This window comes from Callospermophilus lateralis, chromosome 2, assembly GCF_048772815.1.
Source record: "Callospermophilus lateralis isolate mCalLat2 chromosome 2, mCalLat2.hap1, whole genome shotgun sequence".
NCBI lineage: Eukaryota > Metazoa > Chordata > Mammalia > Rodentia > Sciuridae > Callospermophilus > Callospermophilus lateralis.
The window spans coordinates 200,751,691-200,765,679 of record NC_135306.1 but is presented as its reverse complement, the minus strand read 5'-3'; the positions used below and the strand labels follow the sequence as shown (position 1 = coordinate 200,765,679).

General features: G+C 46.7%; 1 protein-coding gene across 1 annotated transcript in view; it reads left to right on the top strand.

Moving 5' to 3' along the window:
• Ddb1 (damage specific DNA binding protein 1) overlaps positions 1-12,808 on the top strand; it is a 31,566-nt gene extending 18,758 nt beyond the window's left edge. Inside the window, exons 19-27 of the mRNA XM_076847305.1 lie at positions 1,063-1,186; positions 1,498-1,662; positions 2,369-2,463; positions 8,913-9,083; positions 9,444-9,553; positions 9,788-9,957; positions 10,151-10,253; positions 11,354-11,477; positions 12,009-12,808. Coding sequence (XP_076703420.1) covers positions 1,063-1,186; positions 1,498-1,662; positions 2,369-2,463; positions 8,913-9,083; positions 9,444-9,553; positions 9,788-9,957; positions 10,151-10,253; positions 11,354-11,477; positions 12,009-12,092 — 1,146 coding nt within the window. The 3' untranslated portion in view covers positions 12,093-12,808. The remainder of the gene's footprint in view (positions 1-1,062; positions 1,187-1,497; positions 1,663-2,368; positions 2,464-8,912; positions 9,084-9,443; positions 9,554-9,787; positions 9,958-10,150; positions 10,254-11,353; positions 11,478-12,008) is intronic.
• The last annotated feature ends 1,181 nt before the right edge of the window (positions 12,809-13,989 follow it).

The window sequence follows — 13,989 nt, the reverse complement described above, 5'->3', positions numbered from 1 at the left end:
CAGATGACTCCATTGACAGTGTGGTATAACAGGCAAGAGCTGGAGGGTTCTGATAGAACTGGTCTGAGGGTCAGTGCTGGTCATGTGACTTGATTGGGCAAGCCTAGCCTTCAGTTTCTTCCATCTGTAAAATGACTACAATAGAAAAACTAGAGGTGCACATCATTGGCTTAGTGGATCATTTTCTGCTGCTTGTTCTCTCTCCTTCCTCCCACACATCTGACAGGGCCTCCTTTTTTAATTGATAATGAAGATCTTTACATTATGTTTTCATTTGAAGTACTTCCCTGCTCTTCCTGTTGAAGATGGTGGAGTTGTCACTTTGTTGGTCACCCGTTTTCCTCTTCAGCTTTTCTTGATTTGCAGCATCCTGTGTTGGTTTTTTTTTTTTGGTACTAGGGATTAAACCCAGGGTTGCTCAACTTTTTTGTATTTTATTTAGAGGCAGAGTCTCACTGAGTTGCTTCGAGCCTCAGTAAGTTGCTGAGGCTGACTTTTTTTTTTTTTTTTTTAATATTTTTTTTAGCTGTAGATGGACACAATACTTTTATTTTATTTGTTTATTTTTATGTGGTGTGGGGGATTGAACCCAGTGCCTCATGCATGCTAGGCAAGCACTCTACCACTGAGCCACAACCCCATCCCGCTGAGGCTGACTTTGAACTCGCCATCCTCCTGCCTCAGCCTCCCAAGCCCCTGGGATTATAGGCGTACACCACCGTGTAGCATCAACTGTTTTTTAATGATGTTTGATGACTTTAGGTTTTGGGCCAGAATAGAATGTCAGTTGCATACATAAACTGGCTTCTTCTTGTCATTGGTTCCAACATCTTCTCTGAAGCACTCTTCATGCTTTACTTACTCTGCCAGCCATTAGCTTCTCCCCCTACCCCTGCTTTGCAGTGCTGAGGATCAAACCCCAGGCCTTGTCATGTGAGGCAAGCATTCTACCACTGAGCTAGCCCCAGCCCATTCTTCTCCTTGTTCAGTCTCTGCCTTGTGCCCTGATCTCACTAATCCCTTCCTGATGAGGTTCTTGGTGTGCCTTCTTTCTGTTCACAGGCCCTGTCTAGCAGTGTCAGCTCCAGCAAGCTCTTCTCCAGCAGTACCGCCCCTCATGAGACCTCCTTTGGAGAAGAGGTGGAGGTGCACAACCTCCTTATCATCGACCAGCACACCTTTGAAGGTGCAAATGAGCTCTGTCTTTTCCTCCTCACATCCTCCCTAAACTGAGCTCTTCCAAAAAACCCCAGAGCCTGACCATGTAGAAGACCCTCCTAGAAGGAGAGAAAGGGGGTGGGCCTTTGGGAGTTGCTGTGAGTGTGGAGCTCTGGGTACCCTCTCTTCAACTTAGGTTGATGGGAGATGGGTAGCCTGAGAAGACTTTCGTGTTCTATCATGATGTAAGCCACCAGCCTCAAGGAAGGATGGGATTGTGTGTGTGGAGATAGGGCAAAGGGATATCAGCCAGGCCCTGCTCTTGTGCTCCCCTTTTAGTGCTTCACGCCCACCAGTTTCTACAGAATGAGTATGCACTCAGCCTGGTCTCCTGCAAGTTGGGCAAAGACCCCAACACATACTTCATTGTGGGCACAGCAATGGTGTATCCTGAAGAGGCAGAGCCCAAGCAGGGTCGAATTGTCGTCTTTCAGTATTCTGATGGTAAGTGGCCCCAACTCCCACTTCTGAAGGATGTGAAGTGCCAGGAAGGGACAGACTGTTGAGGTCTCAGCCTCAGTTAAGCAACAGAAGAACTGGGCTTAGAAGCCAAGAAGAGGTGCTCTGTTCTTCCTCTTGGGCAGTTGACTATTTGAATTCTAGAGTAGGTGAGCAGGGCACAGGCATAGTTAAGTCTAGCTTTTAGGTTTCTTCCCTTGTCTTTTGTTTTGAGGTGGAAGAGAGGGGGACAGGTGAACTGTGGGTGAGAGAATCTTGTGGCCAGTGTAGGAGTTGAGACTCCCCCATTGGTTTTCCTCTTGGCTGCCCAAGCACTTAGGAGCTCTTTCCATTCCAGCTTTAGCACTTTGCATTTATTTCTCTGCGCCTTTTCTCACCACTCCTACCCTAGATGTTTGTAAAGATTTTCTCACCACTCCTACCCTAGATGTTTGTAAAGATTAATTATCAGCCCAGAAGCTAGCCATGAGGCCAAGATGAAGTTTGGTCTGCACAGGGGGGAGGTGGCTTGCACACTTCCCTGGATCACTGCACCTGCCGTGGGGCTCATCCTCCAGGGGGTGGTTCACCTCTCTCTATATGGATTCTGTGTTTCTTGCTTTCAGACGAGGGGTTTAGAACCAGAGTGGCTCTAGCCACATGAGGTAAAGTGGGCTCTCATAAAAGACTGAAAAATCCTTTTTCCTTCCAGGAAAACTACAGACTGTGGCTGAGAAGGAAGTAAAAGGGGCTGTGTACTCCATGGTGGAATTTAACGGGAAGCTGCTCGCCAGCATCAACAGCACGGTGAGACCCACACCACTTCAGGTTGCACACCATGTTTGCACAACATTCTCCCTTAAGTTTACCTGGGGCTCTGTGTGTATAGGATTTTGAGGATAGCAAACTAGTGGGAATGGAGGATGGAGCTCTAAGTTGGAAATTGGGGGAGCAGAGATAGAACCAGGCATTGCAATTGGTTTATATATGTGTGTGTGTATATATATATATATATTTTTTTTTTTTTCCCATTAATTTTTTTTTTTAAATTAATTTTTTTGAAAGAACCCCAGGGATTGAACCCAGGGGTGCTTAAGCACTCAGACACATCCCAGCCCTTTTTATTTTTTATTTTGAGACAGGGTCTCACTAAGTTGCTGAGGCTGGCTTTGAACTTGTGGTCCTTGAGCCTTGGCCTCTTGAGTCGCTGTGATTACAGGTGTGCACCACTGCACCTGGCTACTGCACTTGGTTCATATAACCAAGTGTATCAGATCCTGAGTGCTGAGGGGACTAACAAGGCTATAGCCCCTGAAATCAGGGTGTTCAGAGTCAAAAGAACATGTAATCCACGTGAACGTAATGAGCCAAACCATATTATCCTACCACGTTTCTTGAAATACTAGTGCTGTAAAATATTCCATGTCTTCTTTTTTTTTAGTTGTAGCTGGACACAATACCTTTATTTCACTTATTTTATTTTTATGTGGTGCTGAGGATCCAACCCAGGGTCACGCACACGTGAGGCGAGCACACTATCACTGAACTTGGCCCAGCCCCTCCACTTCTTTCTTTTTCTGCCATGACTTTACCTTTCTCCCTTGCAAAAAAAAAAAAAAAAAAAAAATCTTTGAGTTTTACTGAGATATAATCAAGAAACAAATTATACATATTTAAGGTGTACAACTTCATGTTTTGTTTAAAAACCGTTCTTAATTTTATAGTGAAATAAATTGGGAAAATGCTGTGTCCTGGAACCCTTCTGCCTTGGAGGGTCACAGTGAATCATAGCATGTTAAAGGTTCAGAAAGTAGGGGCTGGGGATGTGGCTCAAGCGGTAACACGCTCGCCTGGCATGCGCGGGGCGCTGGGTTCGATCCTCAGCACCACATAAAAATAAAACAAAGATGTTGTGCCTACCGAAAACTGAAAAATTCTCTCTCTCTCTAAAAAAAAAAAGGTTCAGAAAGTAAGGAAGTGTTACTTGAATACTTTAGGTCAGAAATTTCTAGTCAGTTTGTTCCTTCAGAAAATACCAGTTGAACACTTGCTGCATGCCAGGCACTGTAGTTGGGATTTGGTTGTAAGTAAAATGGACAGAGAGGTGCCCTTTTGGAGCTTAAGAGAGCAAATAGATACACAAGCTACGATATAGGGAAAGTAAAGGGGACTGGGGCTGGGGGAGGGCCATGGGGGTGGGAGTCCTTTTTCCTAGCAGATAGTCAGGAGGGTCTCTTGCATGCCATCACACTGGCACAGGCTCCACAGAGGGAGGGAGGAGTCCTGTCCGGATCTGAGGGAGATGACTGAGACATCCAGGTAAGAGTAGGCCAGGTGTCCGGGAGCTAAGTCAAAGGCAGCAAGGGACTGGCACATTCTGGGAGGCTGGTGGTTCTAGCTGGGTGCTGTGGCACACACCTATAATCTCAGCTACTTGAGAGTCTGAGGCAGGAGGATCATAAGTTTGAGGCCAACCTCAGTAACTTAGTGAAACTATCTCAAAATACAAGGCCTGGGGACTTGCATGTAGTTCAATCCTCAGTATGCAAAAAAAAAAAAAAAAAAAAAAAAGGATTTTCAGTTTTATTCTGAGGGTAGTGGAAATCTCTTGAGTCTTATATACCTTATGCTTCTTTGGCAAGGCCACAGGGCACCAAGGGTCAAAGCAATATTAGTTAGGAGGCTCTTGTCATATCCAGATGTCAGTCAGTGGTTCTGGGACCATGGGATAAAGTAAAGAGTATTCAGATGCTAAATGTGGTGTGTTGCACATACTCTAGTCCCAGCATCTGGCAAGTTGAGGCAGGAAGATTGCTCAGCATGGGCAACATAGCAAGACCCCACAAAAGGAAAAGAAAAATAAGATTATGCATGTTATGAAGATGGGATGGGGGAGCTTTGATGCATTGAAGATGAGGGGTGAAAGCTGGGATTGGGGTAATCTCAGCTACTCAGGAGGTTGAGGTGGGAGGGTTGCTTGAGCCTATGAGTTGAGACCAGCTTGAACAACACAGACCATCTGAAAAAGAAAACAAAGACAAATGTTGTTGGTGTTCTAACATAGATGTGAGTCTTATGAATCTTGTATACCTCATGTATCTCTGTAACCTGCTTCATGCCCAAAGGCAGAACTGCGCCCCTATAGTGAATGTCTGCCGGGATGAAGCTAGACGGGTGGACCCTGTTGCCCTCTGCCTGTCCTGAGCTGATCTGATGTGCGTGTGATATCCTTGTGGCATTTTCGTTTACTTATGTGCTTCTAAAGAAAACAGCTCCATGTGATCCATATTCTAATCTTTTAATTTTTTAAAGGGTGCTTTTAACTATTGGAAACAAAAATTGGCTTGCTTTGCATTGTTTTATGAAAAATAAGGCATCACTGAAGTAAATAAAACGAACAAAAAACCCATGAGGGCTAGAGGCCAGGAATGAAGATCTTGGCCTGAGCAGCGGGCAGGTTGGAGCTGCCGGTGTTTGACGGGGAAGATGTGAGTAGAGCAGGGTTGAAGGGTGAAACCAGACATTTGGTTGTGAACATATTAAATCCCAATGGGTAACTAAGTGGAGATGTCACCCAGGTAACTGGGATGGAAAGGAAGAGGGAGGCTGGAAAGCAGCATGGCAGCTATTAGAGGACATTTAAGAGAGAAGTCTGGATTAGATCTCTTAGCATCACCCCTGCATGGAAAGTGGTAGAGAAGGGAGACAGCTCTGGTACCCTCCTGCTTGCAAAAGATCTAGGTGAACAGAGAAGATGACTTCGTGAAGTAGGAGGAGCACTGAGAAAACAGTGTTCTGGAAGCCATGGGATGAAAATATTTCAAGCAGGAGAGAACTGGCAAATTGCAAATGTTGTCAGGAGTCAGGTAACATGCATTGAGTTGACCATTGGTTTCAGCTGGGTGCCGTGATGCACCCGTATCATCCAGTGACTTGGGAGGCTGAGGAAGGAGGATCATAAGTTCAGGGCCAGCCTCAGCAACCTAGCAAGACCCTGTCTCCAAAACAAAAATATAAAAAGGTTGGGTTGTAACTCGGTGATAGAGCACTCCTGGGTTCAATCCCCAGTACTGTAAAAAATTAAAAAAGGAAGTTGACCATTGGTTTTAACCACATGAATGTTGGTAGTGATGATCAGAACTCTCTTGGTTACATGGTGGGGTGGAAACCTGACTGAAGTGGGTTCAACCAGGATGAGGAGGAGAGGACAGCGAGTATAGAAAACCCCTTAGGAGAGAGTAAGGAGGTCAGTGACTAGAGGGTAATGTCGGGTTGAAAGTTTTTGTTTTAAATTTTTCAGTATGGGACATAGTGCTACACCGTGCTGGTGGGTTGACCCCCAAAGTCTCGTTCTTGAATGGGCAAAGGAGGTGGGATGTGGTACACCGTGTGGGTCTGAGATGGCAGAGTCGCGACATGTGGGAAGCCCTCTTGCTTGTGGGAGGTGCTGGAGGTTTGAGGGAGTAGAGAGGCTGTGGATTCTTTGTTTAAGGACCAAAGAAGTGAATGGACCAGGGATGTGGGCGTTACTGAGCAGGGTAGGAGACCCCTTCCTCTCAGTTAGTCTTGAATTTAAAATGAGCACAGTCATCCTGGCTGGTTGTTCACCTTCTCCTGTCATTGACTGACCACAAGCAGGTGTCGTCTGGCCAATGTGATAAAGGGAGAGGGGGTATGGGAGTTGAGAATCTCTAGAGCTGTGGGGATAATGACAGATGCCTGGCAACTGAGGACACGAGATTCAGGAGCAGGGGCAGTTATTTTTAATGACAGGCTCAAATGGTGATCATAAAAATGGACAGATGAGTGGGAAAGATGGCAGAAAGGTAAGAAAGTAAAGTATCAAGAATTGTAGGCATGTTGTAGGAGAGAGCCCTAAGGTGGTGTGAGTGTCCAAGTGGCTGCTCCAAGGGACATGATGCTATAGTCTGATGGTATAAAGTTCAAAATTGGGGTCTTTGGAGAGAAGGGGACACATCTGAAATTACTAGGTGAGGAGGAACATGGAAGACCATCCTGCCTCTAGGCCAGCAGAGTGAGGGACAGTGGGAGGGCCACATTTCAGTTGGAGTGATAAGGGCACTGGCCAGAGAAAGAGGATGTCCTTGATTAATGACTGTTTCAGAAGGCATAGTGAATGGATGTCAGGATTGGGAAGAGTGGGATGGGCAGTCAGCTCAGGAGATGTCTCATGTGTTCCTGGTCAATAGAAATGCCACATGAATTTTAACTTTTCTATCAGTTGCATTAATATAAAAAGCAGTTGAGGCTGGTGGGTGCTGTGGTGCATGCATACATATAGTCTCAGCAGCTTGGAAGGCTGAGACAGGAGGATCATAGTTTCAAGACCAGCTTCAGCAATTTATCGAGACTCTAAGCAACTTAGACCCTGTATTAAAATAGGGCTGGGAATGTAGCTCAGTGGTCAGTTGCCCCTGGGTTAAATTCCTAGTACCCCTTCCCTCCCAAAAATGGTAAGTGAAATTAATTGTAATAATATAGTTAACACTATCTAAAATGTTTCAACATGTCATCATTGTTTTAGTCAGCTTTTTCACTGCTGTGACTAAAGGACCCAATCAGAGCAATTATAGAGGAGAAAAGGTTTATTTAGGGCTCACATTTTCAGAGGTCTCCATACAAGGCCGGCTCCATTCCTTAGAATTCAAGGTGAGGCAGAACATCATGACAGAAGAGTGTGGTGAAGGGAAGCCACTCATGATGATCAGGAAGCAGAGAGACTCTGCTCATCAGATACAAATATGTACCCCCAAAGTCACACCCCAATTCCTACCTCCTCCAGCCACATCCTACTACTTCAGTTACCATCCAGTTAATCCCTATGGGGGATTAATTCACTAATTAGGATAAGATTATTCTAACCCAATCATTTCCCTGGAACCTTCACATTGTCTCAAACATGAGCTTTTGGGGGACACCTCACATCCAAACCATAATAAATATAAATAACTTGATACTTTACATTATTTCATACTAAAACTTCAAAATCTGGAGTGTATTTTATATTCATAGTACATCTGAACTTGAACTAGCCACATTGGTAGTGGCTACCATATTGGACAGCAGAGCTCATGAATCTTTGGGGGAGAGAATGGGAGTCAAGGTTTTGATGGGTCTGACCTTGGTCTTGACTGTCTCCATGATAAAGGGAGATGGGTGGGGTGTTGTCAGGGCCTATGGAGCTCTGAGGAGCCTTCCTTACTCCCATTGCTAGAGTATGGAGGTCCAGAGTGCTAGGATTACTTGAAGATGGGTGTTCTGGGGGGACCCATGAATGGAGGTGTGGTAGCAATTATAATTACAACAAATGACTTGAGGAGTTGGGGTTCTTTGAACATTGCTTGAGAAATCATGGCTTAATGTGTTCTGTTCAGGAGTTCCTCAATATGCAGAGGCCATGGCAGGATGACTTAGGCCCTGAAGGACCTGCCAGGGAAGGCCTGTCCACTCAGACAACTTGAATCTGTTTTCCTTAGCACGGGGCTGTATTGAGTTATCTGTCCTTCGCTGCTGATTATAAACCATCTTCAGTTTTTTGGAGTTGTGGTTGAAATTAAAGAAAGATTATAATGGAAAAGAAAAATAGGGTTTCTTTTGACCTCCTGGAGGACAGTAGTGGGCAGCCACAGAATCTGGTTCTTTAGATTCCTTTAGTTACTGGTAGTGCTTGCTGTAGGACTTTCCCATTCAGTTTTCTCTACTTGTTGGGTTCATATAAAAAAGTTCCAGGAATGTGTGAGTTTTGAGAAGGGTTCAGAGGTGGTTGGGAGGTATTCTTTTTTTTTTTTTAATATTTATTTTTTAGTTATAGGTGGACACAATATCTTTATTTTATAAATATAAAAATGTGGTGTTGAGGATCGAACCTAGTGCCTCGCGCATGCTAGTCGAGTGCTTTAACTTGAGCTACAGCCCCTTCTTTTTCTTTTCTGATGAGGAAACTGAACACAAGATGCCCCGTTCACTGTGTCCGTAGCGTTATACCGGCACTGCTGTCTCCTTTTCGTGGGCTTGTTTTTTCATGTAAAAGACACGTTGTATTCTTCGTTTGATGTGCTTGCCCTCCTTTCCTATTTCAGCAGTATAAAAACTAAAATAAAAAATGTTCATCCAGTGCCACATCAGACAGGTGCCCACCCACACTGCCCCCTGGGATACAGTGCTGCAGTGGAGTATTGGTGGGGAATGGACACCCAAGGACCTGGCTCCCAGGCTGAGGCTCGTGTGCCTTCCAGGTGCGGCTGTATGAGTGGACCACAGAGAAGGAGCTCCGCACCGAGTGCAATCACTACAACAACATCATGGCGCTCTACCTGAAGACCAAGGGCGATTTCATCCTGGTGGGCGACCTCATGCGCTCAGTGCTGCTGCTCGCATACAAGCCCATGGAGGGGAACTTCGAAGAGGTAGTGGGGGTGCAGTCTGGCAGCTGAAGCCCCTGCTGGTGTTTGTTGCGGAGGGTGTTTAAGGCCAGCCGGGGCAGGGACATGTTCCCTGAGCATATGTTCTGCATCCATAAGTATTTCTTGAGGACCTCCCACCCCCCACAACCAGAACTCAATCAAGTAGGCTCCATCTCTGTAAAGTTGCAACCAAATAGCCTGGGTTGGCTGCAGATCTGGGGGAAATCTCTAGGGCAACTGTTAAACATGGGGCTATATATTCTGCAGAGTAGGGTCTGGGCTTCTGACTAAAAGAGACAGGTCCCAGAATTGGATTCCATACAAACTCCAGTTACATTTCTGTTGCATCTCATCTGTTTTAAGATTGCCCGAGACTTTAATCCCAATTGGATGAGTGCCGTGGAAATCTTGGATGACGACAATTTCCTGGGGGCTGAAAATGCCTTTAACTTGTTTGTGTGTCAGAAGGACAGGTGAGTGACAATGGCAGTTTGGTGGGCAGGGTGGAGCCCTGGGTCTGTGGGGCTGAGGACATCAGATGCTACTTCAGGCTCAATTGCTCTTGACGGGTAGAATTTCCTTCATGAAAATCAAAGGCATCCTCCCCAGGATGCCCAGCACAGGGTGTTCACTGAGGTATACCGTTCTGTGCCCCGGCCTCATGAGGGAGATGGGTCTGAGTAGTGACTTATCATGCCGCCTTTCAGTGCTGCCACCACCGACGAGGAGCGGCAGCACCTGCAGGAGGTCGGGCTCTTCCACCTGGGAGAGTTTGTCAACGTCTTCTGCCACGGCTCTCTGGTCATGCAGAATCTGGGCGAGACTTCCACCCCCACACAGGGCTCTGTGCTCTTTGGCACGGTCAACGGCATGATCGGTAAGGTCACCCCTGCAGGGCTTGTTCCCACAGAGTCTTCTTTCCTGGGACTGCCATTTGCGGGACCTGGGAGGGCAAGTAGACCGGAGTTTGCCAGAGGCTGCAGCAAACATGTCCCTCCTGCTGGTGCTTGGCTTGCTGCCCTGGTTAGAAGGTGCTTGCTGTGTGGCTCACTGCCCTCTTCCTCCTTCAGGGCTGGTGACCTCACTGTCAGAGAGCTGGTACAACCTCCTGTTGGACATGCAGAATCGCCTCAATAAAGTCATCAAAAGTGTGGGCAAGATCGAGCACTCTTTATATCCTCTGTGAGCCCTCCCCATGCTGGGAAGCACATCCCAGCACATGCAAAGAGCTGCTTACTCTGAGCTGCTTCAGGGAATGTCTTGACTATGTTTCTGTACAGAACAGGACTCTTGTTCTCATTAGTTGGTTTTTTTTTTTTTTTTTTTTTTTTTTTTTTTTTAGTTATAGATGGATGCAAAAATCTTTATTTCATTTATTAATTTTTATGTGGTGCTGAGGATTGAACCTGGTGCCTCACATTTGCGAGGCAAGTGCTCTGCCTCTTGAGTCACAATCCCCGCCCCATCATTAGTTTTTTGTGTGGAGAATTTCCGACATAATAGTAGTAGAGAATAGCACCATGAGTCCCACGTGCTTATCACCCAAGTACAGCTGGTCATGAGAAGGTGGACTCATGTTCCTCAACTGTTTGCGTCTGGCCTTCCTGGTTGGGGGTCAGACAGTTCAGATCACAGCACAGGAGTGTCTCCTCTCAGGGATCTCTTGAAGGGCAGCTCTCAATGGGACCAGAGATCCCAGCAGGAGAACAGAGGAGTGAAGAAGCTGGGACTCTGGGGTCAGTCCTACAGACACACGCAGAGCCCAGGTGTGGCTGGAAGTTTGTTTAGTGTGGAGATAGCAAGAGTCCTCTCCAGGGGTGGGGTGGAAGGGCTCCTCTCTGAGTCTGGCCCAAGGAGGGAGTAGGTGTCTTGGTTTTTTGCTAACAAGTAGGACATTGGGCAGCCTCTTGTGTCACTGAGCCTCAGTGTATTCATCCGTGATGCTTTGGGGCTAGACTTGACAAGTGGTTCTTCCAGGTGTGTACCTCATACTCACCTAGAGTACTTGTAAAAAAAATACCCATGTGTGTTAGGGCTTTCTGCTAATCCCTGACCTATATTTTAAAGACATTTATTTTAAGATTACCCAATTAAGAACCATTGGATTAGGCAAAAAATTTCTTTTAGTTCCAAAAAGCAGTATGTGTTTCAGCTGAAACTGTTTTTTCCCATTTAGTCCTGGCAGTCATTGTAGATTGTGGTCTTGCTGAAAAGTGGGGATGATTGTCAGGATGTTTCCAGGTAAACACACATTCCTTAACTCACCTGTCCACCTGGAGATCCTTTCACACTGAGAGAAAGACAGAACCTGCCACGGGCTTCATTGATGGTGACCTGATTGAGAGTTTCCTGGATATCAGCCGCCCCAAGATGCAGGAGGTCGTGGCAAACCTGCAGGTGAGCTGTGTGGAGTTCACTCTGGGCCAAGTGGTATTCAGGGCAGGGCCTGCCAGAAGAATGGCAGGACTCAGGCAACTGTCCTCCAAGGATGCAAGGTGCCGGCAGACCTGTCTGGCCTTTAGTGAGCCTCACTGTGTGAGAATGAGTCTGAGGGAAAGGCTCCTGGGTCCACTTGAGGTAGTAGGCGCCTTAGCCCCTCTGCTGTAACTGTGAGGGCACGTTTGGGCATATCCGGGATCTCTGGCACAACCCAGAGGTGGGAGGTAGGCTCAGGATCCTGCAGGCAGGAGAAATGTCCATGATTCTGGAGTTCCGGCTGTTGCTCCCTGGAGATGGTGCACCTGGGGCAGCCTAAGAGCTAGCTTTGCCTCAAAGGACCTTGCTCACCTATGTGTCCCCAAGGAGCAAGGTGGGTTTCTGTTGAGTGCTTTGTCCTTCATGTGGCAGCAATGGCTGGTGGGCTTCTCCCTCCCCTGCTGAGGAGGGGAGCCCTCTTGACCTCAGGACCTTCTCCCCCTCTCATTGCAGTATGACGATGGCAGCGGTATGAAGCGAGAGGCCACTGCAGACGACCTGATCAAGGTTGTGGAGGAGCTAACCCGGATCCATTAGCCAAGGGCAGGGCTTCCTTTTCCTGGCCCTGCCCAAAGGCTCTGCCCTCCTGCCCTCCCTTTCCTCCCCACCATTGTCTTCTTGGCTATGGGAGGCCTCTCCCTAAGCCAGCTGCTCCTGAGGCCGCAGTTCGCCTGTGTGGAAATGGGGCTTTCTTAGGACTAAAACCAGTTCACTAGACACCTGGGAATGGGCTGAAGGCGGAATATTTTCTCCCTGGATTTTTACCAGTCTTATATGATTCCAGCCATCACTTTGGACCACCAAGCCTTGATTGGTGTTGCCACTTGTCCTCCTTCCTGGGAGGGATTTTGCAGCTCTTTGGTTGAAAGGAAGTTCGCGTGCTCTCTCTCTGTCTCTCTCCTCTCTCTCTCTCTCTCTGAGTGTGTGAGACACTCATGCTTTGTCCTCTTACTTCCTTTATTATTTAGGTTGTGGGTGTGGGAGGTTGCAGGTAGAGGGGAAGAGGGTCAGGAGGGTTTCATTGTCACTGAAGTGAGAACTTCCTTTTACTTCTCTTGCCTCTGCGAGCATCAAGCCTGGAGACCTGTTCAGGGCCAGGGCTGCCCCAGTGTAACATGGAGATGGTGGATGATCCCCAAGCCACAGCCCTTTGTCTCTGGGAATTCCATTCTTCAGAGAGAAGGAGGTGGGGGGCTGGGAATTGGTTGTTAGTTTCTGAGTTTTACCAAATAAAGTAGACTCTAAGAAAGATACATTTGTTTTTGCTTTTTTCCCTTTGCTTAGTTATCCAGCATCTTAGGTATATCCTGCCCATTTACTGCACACCTAGGCACTGTCCCCTGCTTTATGGCAACTGCTGCAGTCACTTGTCCTTGGTATTAGAACAATGCTTCTCAAGCAGTGAAATGACATCTGCACCTCTCCTTTGTTACATATTGGTTTTGGTGGGATTCCAAGCTGTGATATGAGTGTCTGGTTTTGGAAATTCAGTGGTGATTTTGGTTGCATTTGACTAAAGTCACCATTCAGTTCTCTGCTAGTAATCTGCAGGCCCTGGGCTGCTTGGGCTGCCATTCCTAGCCTCCTTTGACAGTCAACCATCCCCTAGCCAGACTCAGCTACCAAATAGCTTCTCATGCACCTCCTAGTTCCTCCTTGCTACACACCCTTTAGAATTTCATTTCCTCTGGTCTAATCAAATGAACATTTGAAGTTTGCCCTTCAGTCCTGCAAACAGAGCCTGCCATCTTTAAGCTTAGCGGGTCAGAGTGAACCCATCCCCTGCCAGTGATCCAGTGGGAATAAAGGGTACTCTGTCCCAAAAGTGGGATAGAGTTGATCTTGACATACCAGCTGGCCCTTTTAAGTCCAGCCTTTGAAACAGTGCCAGGAAAATTGTGGTTTCAAGTTCAAACTGTGGTTTTGAGAGATTCTAGTTTCAAGCACAAAGGGAGCATCCTAGCTTTGGGGTCTTCCTAAGTAAGGCTCCTGCTCAGGAGTCATTTTTAAAAATTTTATTGCCCTCTTTTTCCCCTTCTTCTGAGACTTCTGGGGGGGTGGGTAAGGGTCTTCAGAGAGAAAATAACATGTCAAAAGCCACAGTTTTGAACTTGAAACTCAATACTGTGATTTGAATTCTTAAAGTCATGGTTTAAATTTGAAAAAGGCCTGCCCCATGCCAGAGACAAGCTTTAATGAGGCAGGCAAGCAGCAGTCTCGGATTGTGATTAAATTAAATTTAATCCTGGATGGGTGGATTGACTATAAGGTGCCAATATCAAAAAGAATGTGTTGGGAGGATGATTCTGGTGCTCTTTAGTGGTCTGACCCATGGCCACGGGGACCCACTACATTCAGTATTCAGTGGCCTCGGTATTGAATTTGGAAGTCCTTGCCACGTTTTGCTGTTTTTTGTTTCCTAGTCTTGGGTGTA